Genomic DNA, 16,615 nt, shown 5'->3' with positions numbered 1-16,615 from the left:
CCTCCCCCTCGCATTCAAGGTCCTGAGTAATCTCGAACCTCCGTGGATATCTAAACAGCTTTAGGCATGACCGCTGATCCAAAATTATCTAAAAACGTCACAAACTGCGCGCGAGTGACGTCATCAGCTCGTCCGATTCGTAAGAATTCGTTTCCAGGGCGAACCGTGACAGGTGGTCCATTGTCTCAACGTGTTGCGGAAAATAACGCCATCTCTGACGCGAAACGGTCAATGAGTAACTAGTCCGAGTTGCCTAATGCTTCTTGAGCAATCCATACGTCACATCTCAAAATTGGCTGTCCACGTTTGCTATGACGAGCCCAGTCCATCCATGAGCAAGCCACTGACCCTGGAAGGAGACAATGAGCCAAGCTGCACATGACGCAGGGTACGAACCCTAAACGAATCACGGCTCCCATAGTACATCCTTCTTCAAATGAGTATTGGCAGCCCCGAACCAGCTGTGTGAATTCCATGTTCCCATGGCAGAGACCAGTTTGTCCCGTTTAGATAAAGTGGCCGACCACTTTGTCTAAACAGAGGTCACTGCTCAGCCCCTAATGATCCATTGGTAGTGAGAGGTCATGGATCATTATGCAGAATCAGAATATCTATTCATACCTGAGGAATCCGATGATCTATAAAGCTCTTTTTCACAGATATGAACAGAGGGCTAAAGCTTTGATGCATATTATATTAAATATCGGGCATTTAATTTTTTCGACCCTACTGTTAGGCACTGTCACTGCCTCAAAAATACAATGTTGTCCTGTACTTCTATGCTGCCACGTTCACTGGTCAAACTGACGAGCATGGTGACATATGGGCAAATTACCTCCAAATCCTCCCCCCTACGAGTGTGCAGTTCATCATCTAGCAGTGGATGACAAAGGGCTGCATGTGGACATGCACGAACAACTTTGTCCATCCTATCGATATTACAAACTAGTTCCCATGAAGCGTGACGACAAGAATATCATCACACAAGTAATTTGAGCATCTGATTCATTCCCTCATGAAACATGTTCCCTTGTACGATCCTGTATCAATTATCTGACCCCGTGTCTCACACACACACAGACATACTAAAGTATACTGAATCTCTTCATATATTCACTTCTAAAACATTTAAACACATTTTAAGCATGTTTTAGGTTTCATGGTGTATGAAGTTTTCAATACGTTCACTTAGCCGACCCTGTTCACATATCCGACCCCCCGCACACACAAACAGTATTCTGAGTCTCTCATAAATTCACTTAAATAAAACTCCCCAATGTTTAAAGATAATAGCGTTCACGGTCACAAATATTTGTTCTGTGGGTGTTCACTTGTACGACCATGTCCACTTATCCGCCTTCATTATACACGCAGCAAAATATTCGTAATCTCTTACACAACCTCTCCTTAAGCTGGATGTTAAACTCGAGTGGGTGTCGCAGCACTGCCCTCTACCGCCCTCCACAAACACGCGGTGGCAGCCGTGGCCAAGCACTGAGCCCAGGCTCCTTCCTGCTTAGCTTCTGAGCTCTTGATGACACTTGGCACATTGAGGGACCGTCCAGAAATGACGTCACGCGATTTTGTACGATTTTTGACCCCCCCCGCCCCATCGTCACACGGCGTCAAAAAAAGTCAAATCCACCCTCAAATATGACGTCACAAAGCTCTGCCCCCCCCCCCCAAATAAAACATGCTTCAAATCGCTTTAAACTAATGTCATTGTAGTGCGTATTTATTGTGGCACTGCACTCTGATGTTGTAGGAGAAAACATTTATTAAAAAGTCTATTTAATTAAGTAGAACGTGATAATTGATGTTTTACCCTTTAATCTGGCAACAAAACTGACAGATAAAAGGGTAAAAAAAACAATTATCATATTTTTTCTTCTTTTCAAATGAGGTTCCAATGGTGTAAATAGAACGTGTTGTCTATATATATATAAAGTTGCGCATTTTGATGTGACGTCACATTTCTACAAACCCCCCCCCCCCCCCCATCGTCACACATCGTCACAAATGTCTGACCCCCCCCCCCCTAGGTGCGTGACGTCATTTATGGACGGCCCCTAAGGTGATTTGGTCATAAGCGGTCACCTCTCCAATATTCAGCAAGAAGACGCGGCAACAGCTTGAGGAGGCCTTCATCCGGCAGTCGATTAATATCACTGGTCAACAACAACAAAAATTCTGGCCTGGACTTTTGCAGCTGTTCTAGACTAATTTCAGGGTGCTGATTCCAAATCTGATCTCAAATTTGCTTTATCACATCATTTTTATGCTATCGGCATACCTCATTTTCATTGATTTTACCCGAAATTAACTCTGTCACTTATGATTGCAAGTTGTTGCGAGTCAGTGACTGCTTTAGTGTTAAAATATGGTGCTGTATTTTTAGGATAGTGTGTTTATAATATCATTTTATGTAGATATCCACATTTATTTAATATTTTTCTTCTACAGTTTTTATTGAAAATGCAATATTTGATATCACAAAAACCTGATGTGATAGACAAAAACTGATGCCAGATTTGGATCAGCACCCCAAAATTACATTAAAAACCGTTGGAATACCTTATGCCAGAAAAAGTGTGTTGACCAGTTTAATGTCTGATGAGAAAAAAAGGATAGTTGCATATTACCTCAATCGGATGCTGCTCGGCAATTATGCCCCCCCCCCTTTCCGTGACAATTTGGCAGGTCCCCCCTGAAATGAAAGTCACGAGACGCAGCGAGGCTTTTTTCTGAGTTAAACAAGCATACACGAGGGTTCTGTGAAAGGCAATTTGTAGTCGTGGGAGGAGAAGTGGGTGGTTAACCAAAGCAAGGGGCGTATTTATAAAACCCCTACCCAGATATACAAGTGGACCCCGGTCAATACAAACATCTGTACACACGATACGATGAAAACAAATAGTTGATGTTTTACCAGGTAAGGCCCACTGAGCTATATAGCTGTGTTTCAGAAGCGTTCTGGCCACAAATGACAGCTCACCTAAGCGGCTTATCCCGTGGAAATGTTTAGCGGCCAAATACTCTGAAGTGTCTAAACACATGTCTCTTGTTGTGGAGGGAAAAACCGGAGGACCCAGAGAAAAATCAATGCCAAATATACAGTTTAACACGTAGGCTTTCGCGACCAATGTAATCGATGGTATAGGTTTTTTTGGGTTAAACCCGCACACCACCCGACACAGCCACGTAAACAGAACATGCCAATTCGTTACTGGTACAGCACACCGGTGTGTTGGAGAGCCAAGCCACAACATTTACAATCTGAGTACGACGTTTTGCCAGTAATTTCACCAGCTTCATCAGAATCCACGACCTCCTGCATACCAGGCGAGGCGGTTGAGAAATGTGACGTCACATCAAAATGCGCAACTTTAAATAAATACAGACAACACGTTCTACTTAATTAACTTTTTAATAAATGTTTTCTCCTACAACATCAGAGTGCAGCGCCACATTAAATACGCACTACAATGACAATAGTTTAAAGCGATTTGCAGCATGTTTTATATGTTTTTTTTTTTGGGGGGGGCAGAGCTTTGTGACGTCATATTTGAGGGGGGGGGTCTGACTTTTTGTGACGCCGTGTGACGAGGGGGGGGGGGGTCAAAAATCGTCCAAAATCGCGTGACGTCATTTATGGACGGTCCCTCACTGCTGCTGCTGCGTTTTCAGCGGCGCACAAACACAAACAGCGAGAAAAACAAACTCAACGCGTTCGTCAACAGTGCCTACAAAGGAAGACACGTGGCGTTTTCAGGGAATAGCCCGTCTTTATGTACTGTACTTTGAAGGGCAATTGCCCGAAACGTCTAGTGTTACGCGGCATTCCCCATTATCGAGAATGGGGTGAATTTTGACTTACAACTTTCGTGACTGAAGGAATTCATATTCTTTGGTTCTTTCGGTAAAGTCACGTAGATAGAAAAAAAACTGAATAAAAATATCACGACGTTTCATTCACTTTCTTTTTCATTCAACATTTTTCCCACCTACGTGACTTTACCGAAAGAATCAAAGCATGAGAATGGAGTTTTTTAGTTCAGTCTTCTCTAAAAAAAATCCACTCCCGACCACGTGGCTACAGTGCCTCCTAGCGCCGCATCGCCGCAATAGCCGGCTCGCACGTGCGCACGCATGAATGAAGACAGTGTGAGTCAGAGGGCGCAACCGGGTACCCGATACCCGTACCCTACCCGATACCCGGCTACCAGTACCCGGCCGGGTACGGGTACCCGTTTGCGACCCTGGTGCGGCCGGGTATGGGTACGGGTAGGCCGTGAGTGACTGGTGAGTAGCCGTTTGTCACTCATTTCCCAACGTCTTGTCTCTTCTAACAATTCAAGTTCCTAGAATCAACCCACTCGCGCCTGCAACATGGCTTCATCCCAGAGGTCGCAAATCAGATACCAGATACCCGTACCCTACCCGTACCCGGCCGGGTACGGGTAGGGTACGGGTACAGCCGGGTACGGGTACCCGTTTGCGACCCTCGTGCGGCCGGGTACGGGTAAGGAATCAAAACCCGTTTGCGACCTCTGGTGTGAGTGTGTGTGTAGGCGGTGACAAAGTAGCATCAGCGCCCATTGGCTGACCGTGCAAGCAGAGGCTGCTGCTGCTGCTACTGCCGCATCGATGCCCCGTCGAGTTATTTCTGAGCAGCGCACGGAGCAAGAGAGGGAAGGAAGGAGCGAAGTCTGTCTGGAGTTCAGAGAGGCCTGGTGCCAAACCCGGAATTCAGGTAAGGCGTTCGTTTCGCTCTTTACAAGCAAGCGCCAGGCTGTTGTAGAACCTATAAGAGCAGAATACTGTTAAACTTTCTCCTTTGGTTACCATTCTGACATCCTTGAAATCATCTTTTGTAAGATGAAATATACTAAGGTGTTAGCATGCATAGACGGACCATTCATTACACACTTTTTCCCAAGTTGCTGCTTCGGTGAACAGATGCATACAACAGCATTTTTAATACATATTCTACTTCGTTGATGAAAAGTCAGATATCGACGTTTCGGGAGACTGGCCCGTGTAAACAATATACTTTAGTAATAATGGACGGTGTTTTGTCAGTCTGCTGCTGGATGAAGGCTTGCCCAAGCCATGTTTTTTTTTTATTACCATACTTCACCTTGCTGGTTAATTGTGCGGGTTGGCATCATTTGCCACTCATGTTAGCCGTGACCCGGTGATTCGAACTCAGATGAAATATACTAAGGTGTTAGTTAGCATGCATGGCTCAGCGCGCAGTTACTGCACCACCTGCTCGCATATAAACAACGCTTGTTCACTATGAGACCTCCTTTACCAGTGGCAAAATATAGTGATGGGTTTTTTACCCTTTCAACTAGTACAAAAACTGACACCTTTATACAAGGCATCGTGTTTGCAATAACCACAACAAAAGCAGTCAAAATGCAAACAAAAAGAAACAACTCTGATGATGATAATGATATGCACTGTTCTTGAAGTTGATTGGTCCACACCCGAGACAGCTTTTCTTAGAGCCTAGTCTCCATTGGTGTTGGACCAGATGACGCTTGTGTTGTGGTTATTGCAAACATGATGCCTTGTATAAAGGTGTCAGTTTTTGTACCAGTTGAAAGGGTAAAAACCTATCACTAACGCTTATTCACTTAACGTCCGATGTCTACGTGATTTTAGTCGCCGCAAATTGCCGTGTGACAAATTTCGACGTGACAAGCCACTTTGTTGAGCCATCATCTGTGGCCAGGTGGCTTCTGGAAAAGAGCTGCGTAGTTCAGTGGGCCTTACCTGGTAACATCTTTTTGTTAAAATAATTTGTATCCAGTAAAACAATTTAGGTGTATAGAACAATTGCGTGTATTTGTAGTGTTGGCGATACGCACCAAGTAAACGTTTCCAGCTGCCAGCGGGGTTCTGATTCGTGGATAAAATAGGAGTGAATATTGCCACGTCAGCTCAGTATCAAATCCTAATAAACTTAAGATAATTAACATAAGAAACCGATTAATCTCTCATTTCTAGCATGTCTGCATCTCACTTACAGTTCACACCTCCATGTGTAAAATGTATCTTATTTCGCTACATCGGTATATCTCTAGGATTCAATAAGTTGAAGGGGCCCGGCCAACACGACCCTCGTGTATAGGACAGCTTGTGCATCTCCTCGTCATGCACTCGTGTTAGTGGCGTAACTCGGGCGGGACAGCCAGGAGGTGCCTTGCCACCACCACCCTCCCGTGGCCAAAGCTACGAGTTGGGGGGGGGGGTAGGGGGCAGAGGTCGCAAACAGGTTTTGATTCCTTACCCGTACCCGGCCGCACCAGGGTCGCAAACGGGTACCCGTACCCGGCCGTACCCTGGTACCTGATTGCGACCTCTGGGATGAAGCCATGTTGCAGGCGCGGGTGGGTTGATTCTAGGAACTTGAATTATGAGAAGAGACAAGACGTTGGGAAATGAGTGACAAACAGTTACTCACCAGTGACTCACGGCCTACCCGTACCCGTACCCGGCCGCACCAGTGTCGCAAACGGGTACCCGTACCCGGCCGGGTACGGGTAGCCGGGTATCGGGTAGGGTACGGGTATCGGGTACCCGGTTGCGACCTTTGGTAGGGGGCCCTTGACAACCACCACGAGATTGGTGTTCTACAGCCAGTGTAAAAGAAAAACGACGCGTCGTTAAAACGCGGTTTACATAATTTTATTGCCGTGCAAAATGCTTTCATTTACAACGCGCGTTTTATTTCCCGTTCAAATCAAATATTGGGGCTCCACCTTGACCGATTAGCGCACCCCCCTGGGGCTCACAATGCAGTTGCCCCACTGACTGATCCATCGGGGCGACGCAGTGACCTGCTTCCTCATTTATACAGGTGGCCTTAGTTTGATTCACGTGATTTGCATTGTTCCGCGATACTAAATCTGAGAATACTCTTTGGTTTTTTCGGTAAAGTCACGAAGGTTAAAAGAAAACAAATACATTAAATCACGACGTTTCGGAGGCAACACAAGCTTCCGTCTTCAGGTGAAACCGTCACAGCAAAATTGCTGTATAAAGTAAGCTGTGACGGTTTCACCTGAAAAAGGAAGCTTGTGTTGCCTCCGAAACGTCGTGATTTAATTTATTTGTTTTCTTTTAACCTACGTGACTTTACCGAAAAAAACAAAGAGTATGAATCCTTGCAGTCACGAAAGCTTCAACTCTAGAATTAAATCTGAGACGTTTCCACCACCTAATGCAAACAAACCTTCGCTTCACCTTTCTCGAGGTTCATAAAAGTTACGGCGGTGCTGCCTTAAGCGGCACGTGACCTCGTTTCGCCTCGCCTGTTGCGGCGCCACTCTTCTCTTACACTGGTCAACACACTTTTTCTGGCATGAGGTATTCCAACGGTTTCAAGGTAATTTTTGGGTGTTTTTGAGATATCAAATATTGCATTTTCAATAAAAACTGCAGAAGAAAAATATGAAATAAATGTGGATATCTACATAAAATTATATTATAAACACATTATCCTAAAAATACAGCACCATATTTTAACACTAAAGCAGTCGCTGACTCGCAACAACTTGCAATTATTAGTGACAGAGGTAATTTCGGGTAAAATCAATGAAAATGGGGTATGCCAATAGCATAAAAATGAGATGTGATAGAGCAAATCTGAGATCAGATTTGGAATCAGCACCCTGAAATTAGTCTAAAACAGCTGCAAAAGTCTAGCCTAGAAAAAAAAGTTTTTTTTGTTGACCAGTGTTATAGACACACCCCACACTCTCAGCAATCTCATCTCTCTCCAATGTCGTGTTCTCTTGCGTCTCTATCTGAATACTTATCGTTTTATCGCGCGCTCGTATTTATGTTCGCTGAATAACTCTCTCTTCCCTCTCTACTCTCTCAAACAGGACAGGACTTGATATTTACGTCATATTATTTCGGTTTGGGGCCAACAGCTCAGTATATCGGCAAAATCTGGTCCTTGACACAAACACACATTTTGATCCCCACTAGATTCAGTCTTTACCCAAACAACCTCAATGAACACAGCTTGGCAACACGGAACACGAGGAGTAGATTGCTGGTTGAACCCCCGCCCCCCTCCATTCTCGCTCCCAAAGACAAATACTCCCCATGAACCCGTTCACAGATTGTTCGGCCAAGTTCCGTTGGCGAGCATAGAAGTACAGAACAATAATGGACATTTCCTGTAACTGGCCTCTAATGCCCACCACGTAGCCCCTCCGCACACCGCTGACGTCCTCTTCCATGCACGGCGATCACCCCGTGCAAACACCGCCCACGTTCAGAGTCGCTTATCACCTCCCTGAGAACGGATAAGATCGGGTGCATTCAGAGAGCTTTGGTCACTGGCGTGACAATGTTGCGTGCGGGTGATCTATTTTAACTTTTGGTGCAAGTGCTGTTAGCGAGCAGCACCTATGAAGGCCGGCACGGCACACGAGGAGGTGGGTGGCCAACACCACGCCCGGCCGCCTTTGTCTCCCAAGTGGCGAGATGTTTACACGCCGCACCAGGTACTCGTTTGAGGCAGAGTCGACCTAGGGAAGACCCAGGACTGGTTCAGATAATCGTCACCGGTGTTGGCCGTGAGCGGGACTCAAACTTGGGTGACCGGGTTCCTAGCGCAGCGTAGCGCTAACCACGGTGGCAAGATGTTAACTACCTCGCCTGGTATACAGGAGGTCGTGATTAGAACCCAGTATATTTGGAGTTTGCATGTCTCGCTCCCCGTGGTCACGTGGATTTGTCTCCGGGTCCTCCGGTTTTTCCCTCCACATTTAGAATCAACGTTTAGAGTATTTGGCCGCTATACATTTTCACGTGATAAGCCCACTTCGTTGAGCTTTCATTTGTGGCCAGGTCGCCTCTGAGAAAGAGTTATGCAACTCAGTGAGCCTTACCTGGCAAAATTCCAAAATAGTTTAAATAGTTGTTTATACCCAACCTTCTCACACTCCATGCAAAGCAGTCTTGTTTTTTTCACCCGTAACTCATTCTTCAAACATCACTAACATCGCTGGTCGCCCGTGTCAGAACAAACCGGATAACTTCAGCTGTTTGCCCTTCCTTGCGTGCACACACGAGTACAAGACAAATACAGTCGCATAAAGCACTGGGATTCACCTCTGGCCAAAATCAAAAGTACAGATCAACTGAATTGTTTCATACAGATGGTGTCCCATCAAGGTGTCATCCATGATCAGAGCATTCAACACAATCTGGATGAGACGATCTGGTGCAACGAGTCCTCGATATGAGTGGATTAAATACAACTAAATATTTTAAGAGGTTTATTTTTTTCCTTCCAAAACATACACAACCTTCTGAGCTGCAGGTATTTCTTAGCACAGCACCAAACTGCAGCAATGCGATGCAGGCATGCAAAACACCCACCAGGTCACTCTTTGCAAGGTTGACTATCCTCGTTCCTTGAGTTGTGGTTCAAGAGACACGTAAATACACTTGTTATTGAAATACAACACACGACCTCAGAACTCGTATACAGTTCGTGCAGGAGGTCAAACACCGTAAGCGAACGATTACAAAGTCCGTACGCGTTGCTGATCTCGTGGGGGGAAAAAGAGCTGCGTGTGAACGTGGGAAAAGTAGATTCGAAGCTTTCGTGACTGCAGGAATTACTCTTTGGTTCTTTCGGTAAAGTCACGTAGAAAATCAAATCAAATAATAATAGAATACGACGTTTCGATTGCACCACAAGCAACCATCAGGTAAGAATAAATGATAAAACACAGACGTGAACAGCATAGGCAGACACACATGCAGAGAGAGAGAGACACGCAAAGACAAACGTGGGCTTAATTGAAAACAGTCGAATGACAGCTGCTCCTCAACAACATCAACACAAATATTGATCTGTCTAGTAGTAGGTTTTTACCCTTTAAACTGCTACAAAACTGACACCTTTATACAAGGCATCATGTTTGCAATAACCACAACGCAAGCAGTCAAAATGCAAGCAAAAAGAAACAAATCTGATAATTATATTATAATGATACAACTCTGATAATTATATTATAATGATATTATCAGAGTTGTTTCTTTTTGTTTGCATTTTGATTGCTTGTGTTGTGGTTATTGCAAACATGATGCCTGTATAAAGGTGTCAGTTTTGTACCAGTTTAAAGGGTAAAAACCTACTACTATATTTTGCCACTGGTAAAGGAGGTCTCATAGTGTAAATATCCATCTGTTTACTTGCATTATTAAATAACTCTTTTTTTGTTGCATGGAGAACAAACACCAGCACGAGTAGAGCATCACAGTGGCTATACAGGCCTTTCCCGGAATATAGGGTGTGCACGGTTCTTATTTACCCACTCGTGATGCGGAACTCACTATAAATGTCACCTTTGGTAACTCATTAACAGCTCGAGGTGTGGAAGGGACTGTGTATATAAAGGGATGCTGGGGTACAGAGTTCTCTCTCTCTGTTGAACGTTTGCAGGGTGAATTACAGGCGAACATAGCCTACGTCGGCTTCGGTGAGGAAGTAAGTTCGTGCCCAATTGATTGCGTTGGACGATAAGAACCGGAGTCGCTTTTGTTTGAGGTTAACTGCTGATTGCCACATAAAACTAATGCTTGCGGTTTTCACATTTTTGCTGAGAGATCAACTCGTAATTTCAGAAAATGTATTTTTATCAGAAACATATTTGCTGGCGCATGCTTTCACTGGATGGAAAAGCTATTTGAGAGTTATTTCACTTCCTTAAAAAGAAACCAGTTTTTCTGCTTAAAGGATATGCATTTTCCTGTTCCTGTGAATACCAATCTTCTTGTAAAACTGGATGGCATTGTCACGTGATCATGACAGCGAACACAACCGCGACACTGTAAGTCAATCCGGTTTGTGTTTTTTCATTTTCTTCACAGCAATCTAAATTGTGCGGTGAACCTTCAGATAAGCGGACACGTAACAAGCACACAGAACCCCTTCCCACCCATCCCCACCCCCTGAGTTCGTTCTTTCACCGGTTGCCCCTTCATCGATCATGTCGGAAGACCAAATCAACGTCGCTGAGAACAAGCTCCTCTACGAGGAATTCAGGAGCGCGAGCACATTGAAGATCATTCGAAGTTCCTTCGCCAAACTCTGCAAACAACTGGGGGTAGATCATCAAGAAGAAAGCCCCTTTTATCCACGCTTTCGCGACGCCCTTCAGAACGTGTGGCAGGCCAAGGAACTCTTTAAACATGTGGACAAACGGGCGAACATGGAAGAATACGAGCTGGGAAAGGCATGTAGCGGAGTTAAGGTAAGTGTCGGGGCTGGTGGGGAAATTAGTTGATTGTTTATTTTAGAGCGTAATGCTTGCTGTGGTGGTCACGGTTATCACGCTGAACTTGCAACGCAGAGGGCGCCAGTGTGATTCGATTGCGGCGGTTGAAACGATGAGGGGAGCGTTTCTTAATTCCCCATTCGTCGCTCTCCACCCAGCAGTTCACATGGGTAATACCACACTGTGCCGTTTAGAGCAGTGGCTCTTAACCTTTAATATTCTTGCACTCCGTTGGTTCTAGATTTGTATAAAGTTAATACAGACGTAGGTGTGATGATGATACGAAGTAAGTGACACGTGCCTTTGCTTAATGTTTCTTTCTATGATTTACCTTTAAAAGAATATCTGGCCATGTCTCACACCCCTAGAAAGGGCATCTCGCACCCACATAGGGTGCATGCAGCGCAGGTTAAGAACAACTGGTTTAGAGTATTTGGCTGCTATAGATTTCCACATGATGGTAAGCCACTGAGTTAAGCTGTCATTTGTGGCCCGGTTGCTTCTGAAAAAGAGTTACCTATATAGCTCAGGTGGGTCTTACCTGGTAAAGTAAAATGAATAGTTTAATAGTTTCCAATATGTCTGGCCAGCTTGAAATCTTAGGCCAAATCCCCTCTAGAGGCTCTGATAGCTCCCTCTAGTGGAGGATCTTCTGCCAGCAGTGGTATGAGCAAGCAATTGCAGGGCGCTGCACACTTTTCCTTTTACAGAGTCAACCTTCAGCTGCAGAACACATTCTGAGGCTATGCAATTCGTATTGGATGCGCAACTCATGTCGTGATACCCACATTCCATAATGCAGTCCCAGCATTGAGTTCTGATAATTTAAAAAACACACGATGCCTAAAATGTCACGTTGTAACGCTCGCTCGGTGTGCGCCGCCGTAGTTTCCCCATGCGGAAGCAGCAGACTGATGCCACGTGGAGGAAGTTGAGAGATTATGGTTAACGTTCGCAAGAAGCCTTGCAGTATCGGCTTGCCAACATCATCAGCTTGACTTACTCCGTAGTTGACCAATGCGATGCCTATGATGAAATCATCTGAAATGTACCCAATCTTGCGCGACCGCCGAAGCTAAGCAGGTTTGAGCCTGGATATTGCCTGGATTGGGTGACCAACCATGAATACCAAGTTGTCATTGCCATATGAGGCTCTGGGGGATACGTGGGTGGGGGGGAGTAGAAGGCAGTGCAGCAAAATGCATTGTTGTACAGTACCGTACTTATATGCTGCATTGTCTATGCTCCCACACCGTCAAACATGCACTGGTCCATTCTGGTGAAGTATGGTCAACTAACCCCCATAACCCGCACGGCATGGGGAGGCCCTCATCCAGGGCGGTGACGCGGGCCCCAGCCGGGAGCAAATTCACCGCTCGCTGTGGAGTTTCGGGTGGTTCGACTCAAGTAGGCTATCCTGGTTAATGCCGCGCGTGTGTTAACCGTACAATCAGTGCCACGTGCTTCATGGTCGACGTTCAATATCACGACAAGGGTTGGCCATTGTGTGCTGGCGTCATGGTCCAAATTCGAAAAATCACCTGCCGAGTCACTCAATAGGGATTACGCGTCACAACATCCCCCCATGTTTTGAAACTGCTGCACACAATGCATTGTATGTTGAACTTCTTCGGAACCGTACGGAGCTAACCTTGCATTGCACCTTCATGATAGCCCTGCGCTGGAAGAATGCCGTGAATACCAAATTAAATACATTATTACTATTATTCAGCAGTCGATTAACAAAAATCCCCGCTCGTACACCCTTGCCATGGAATGGAGGTAGCAATCTATATTATTGATGTCAGCTGCACAACAGGATTTCGGCCTGATAGACTGATTTACTGGCAAGGCTGGGTGGTGGACTATATACATCAAAGCTTTACAGGCAGAAAGTGATTTACTTCAAATGGGCAGGAAGCACAATACTGTAAATTGCCCAGTCAAAATCCTGTTACCTTGAAGCTCAACACCGTTAATGATGACTCACCTGCCATAAAACTTTTCAACGTGAACTACAGTCTTGATTTAAAGCTTTCGTGACTGCAGGAATCCATACTCTTTATGACGATTGCCTGCGTTACCATCGAAACGTCGTGATCTATTATTTTTTTTTCTACCTACGTGACTTTACCGAAAGAACCAAAGAGTATGAACTACAGTGTTCAAGGCTTTTAAACGAGTGTGACGGTGCGGTGATACGACTGAGAGGGCATCCGTCTTGGAGATGGAACAATTACATAGGATCATTTGTAGGTCGCGGGTGGGTTTCTTCGCGATCGCAGGACCGTGAGAGACGGTAACGACTCGGGGAGGCCTTCATCTAGCAGTCGATCGCTTATGGTTGATGAGTGTGGATTATATAATGTGTGGTTAGGAATATCGCAATATTTTTGTTCGCAGCAGCGCACTAATTTTCATCGATTCAAACAAAACTTCCTGTACGTTTTCATTAACCTGCAAAACTTGCAACTGAAAAGAACGTGTTTTGAAACAACGGAAACAAACATTGCGCGCAAGCATTATGCGGCAACCCAACACGATGTCCAAATCTCTGTCAAATTTAGAAGTTGTGGCTTGGAAGATAACAACACAAGTTAATGTGCAGCAGTTTTCCCAAACAGAACAGCTTGTAAATTTCCATTCTTTAATAATTTACGGAGCACACTACTGTCACTTAAGAATGCTACCAACTTGCACAAAACGAATTAAAAAAACGAGTAATGTTGTTATTATGATCGTAATCTCATTGTGTCTATTTCGGCGTAATCGATGGCAATGCTGTCGAGGCAGTGGATGAATTTCTCTACCTGGGATCTGTACAGACCACTGAGGGACGATGTAAACTGGATGACATGCACCGGATCGGCTTGGCCTCAGGAATCATGAACGGTCTGAACCGTATTGAGTCACAGAAACGTTCAAGTCTGGGCACCAAATTGAGAGGCTGCCAGTGCTGTGTGTTTATCAGTTTTTCTTCATGCTGAAGAGGCCTGGACATTGCTCCAAGCTGATTTGGATTGGCTGCAGTCCCTTCCACACGCGATGCCAAAGACGCCTTCTTCGCATACGATGGTTCCACTTTGGCAGAAATGTCACCGTTACCATCTGCGACCGGTCTCCTAAGCGATTGAGAGCTTAGTTGGAGGGAGACGGCCGTCAGTTCATGGACACGTCCCACGCCCCCGCCTTGATGCGCAAACTGCAGAAAATTTCGCTCGTTTCAGTCGGCGGTGGACTTTCGCAGTGGGGACTGCGACTCTCAAAGGGATGGCGTTGACATCGTGGTCACCTCTCCCCCTTCCCCGTGATCCGTGGATCAAACAAATCACTCGAGACACCTGTGTATGGCAGCAAGAGCGGTTTAGGTGAACGCTGTCGCAAGAGGTCCTTCTCTGACTATGCGTGATGAATGAAGGAATTGATCGGTTTCTATTTGCCTACTATACACTTCCCTCCGGAGGTCATGATGGAAGAGTAAATGGTCACCTCCGCCTGTCAAGCATTTGATCTCCAAATGTTTTGCTTTTGTTGCAGCCTTCCTCAAATAACCTATTCAAATAGAGGTGTTAACACCTATGCACGTCACCTTTGTGTCACCTTTAGCAGTGGCGTGATCAAGCAATTGCGTTAAATATATGTTAAAGATGTATGCTCTCGTTCACAACATTCCCCCATAATTATCAAAGCCAAATTCGCGAATGTGAAATTCACCCGCCGATAAGCAGCAATAAATGCTGGCACGTTGAGTTTGTAAGATCGTACTCCTTACACACAAAGTGTTTGCCGCAACATGAACTGCGACACCTTGCTGATCTTATCAAGGAGCATCAACCATCACGCAAACTCGGGTCATCCTCACAGCGACTGTTGGTTACCCATCGAACAAAGACGGTCAATGTGTCACGCGCTAACAGATGCGCTTCTGCGGACGTCTGGAACGCTCTTCCTTCCGATATGAGGAAGCTGCTGGAGCTATGCACTTTAAAATCTGGATTGAAAACTAATTTCTTTAGAATTCCTTTTTCGTGTTTAGTTTGTTGTCCTTCACCCGCACCTCCGATTAGCACGGTTGGCTACGTACGGTGCAAGAGAAGTTCAACATACATTTATATTTAATCGTGACAGAACATTTACACATTCTGTTATCTCTGCGACTCGTGCCAGAGTTATCATTGGTCTCTTCCTCTGACATGTGAGCTGGCCCCCACGTGTGTGCCTTAGCTTCACAGAAATAAGCACACCCACACGTGCAGCCTGCTTGTCAGTACGCTGCTGAATGAGGGCATCCACACACCACGCCACACCATGCCGCGAGGGTTTTTTGACCATTCTTTTATGCTGGACGGTATGGGATGATTCAACATACGTATATATGGGGAGGCCTCTTCCAATGTGTCGTTGCGGTATTCATGTTGAACTTCTTTCGCACCGTACGTAGCCAACCGTGCTAATCGGAGGTGCGGGGGAAGGACAACAACAAACGGAACCATTACTCGAATTGTAAATGTTGTGGGATTATTCTTCAACACACCGATGAGTGCTGTACTAGTAACGAATTGGCACGTTCTGTTTATGCCACAAACCTTACTAATTGGCTGTGTTGGGTGGTGGTGAATTTAACGACACATTTATACTATGAGACCTCCTTTACCAGTAGCAAAATATATTAATAGGTTTTTACCCTTTGATCTGGTACAAAAACTGACACCTTTATACAAGGGATCATGTTTGCAATAACCACAACACTAGCAGTTATTGCAAACATGATCCCTTGTATAAAGCTGTCAGTTTTTGTACCAGATAAAAGGGTAACAACCTATCACTACGACACATTTATATTTACGTGATCTAACCCCCCAAAAAATTAACCCGTAAAAACAAAGTTTTTCACTATAAATCCTTTATATGCGTGGCATCGGTTTTATTGTATTATTCATTTCTGTTTTTCTTGCGTAAGAGTTTCATTTTTATCACATTGGTATTTTAAATAAAATATGAAAAAAAATTTTTCCTAAAAAGTGGAAAATTTTGGAAAAATGTTTTCACGAAAATAAATTGTCACACACAACGAGTCTGTGTGCAAAATGTCAGCTCGATTGGATCACGGGAAGTGGGTTAAAAAACGACCGAAAGATTTGCACGGTCGTAAGCGCGCAAGCAAGCAAGCAAGTGAACTTAATATAAAGGATTTAAAAAACCTTCTTATGGATAAAACCAGCAAACGCACCACTTGGAGACCTGCAGATAGGTGGAAGGGGGGGGGGTGGTTGACGGCCACCATCAACGAGCGGCGT

General features: G+C 45.0%; 1 protein-coding gene across 1 annotated transcript in view; it reads left to right on the top strand.

Annotated features, from left to right (window-relative positions):
- Positions 1–4,622: 4,622 nt before the first annotated feature.
- Positions 4,623–16,615, top strand: part of LOC144723017 (F-actin-monooxygenase MICAL1-like) — a 52,236-nt gene continuing 40,243 nt past the window's right edge. The window contains exons 1-3 of the mRNA XM_078601517.1: positions 4,623–4,753; positions 10,484–10,528; positions 10,912–11,294. Coding sequence (XP_078457643.1) covers positions 11,031–11,294 — 264 coding nt within the window. The 5' untranslated portion in view covers positions 4,623–4,753; positions 10,484–10,528; positions 10,912–11,030. The remainder of the gene's footprint in view (positions 4,754–10,483; positions 10,529–10,911; positions 11,295–16,615) is intronic.

This window comes from Lampetra planeri, chromosome 16 (genome assembly GCF_965212315.1).
Source record: "Lampetra planeri chromosome 16, kcLamPlan1.2.h2, whole genome shotgun sequence".
In the NCBI taxonomy this organism is placed as follows: Eukaryota; Metazoa; Chordata; class Hyperoartia; order Petromyzontiformes; family Petromyzontidae; genus Lampetra; species Lampetra planeri.
Note: the sequence above shows the minus strand (reverse complement) of the source record. Positions and strands in the feature narration are given on the sequence as shown.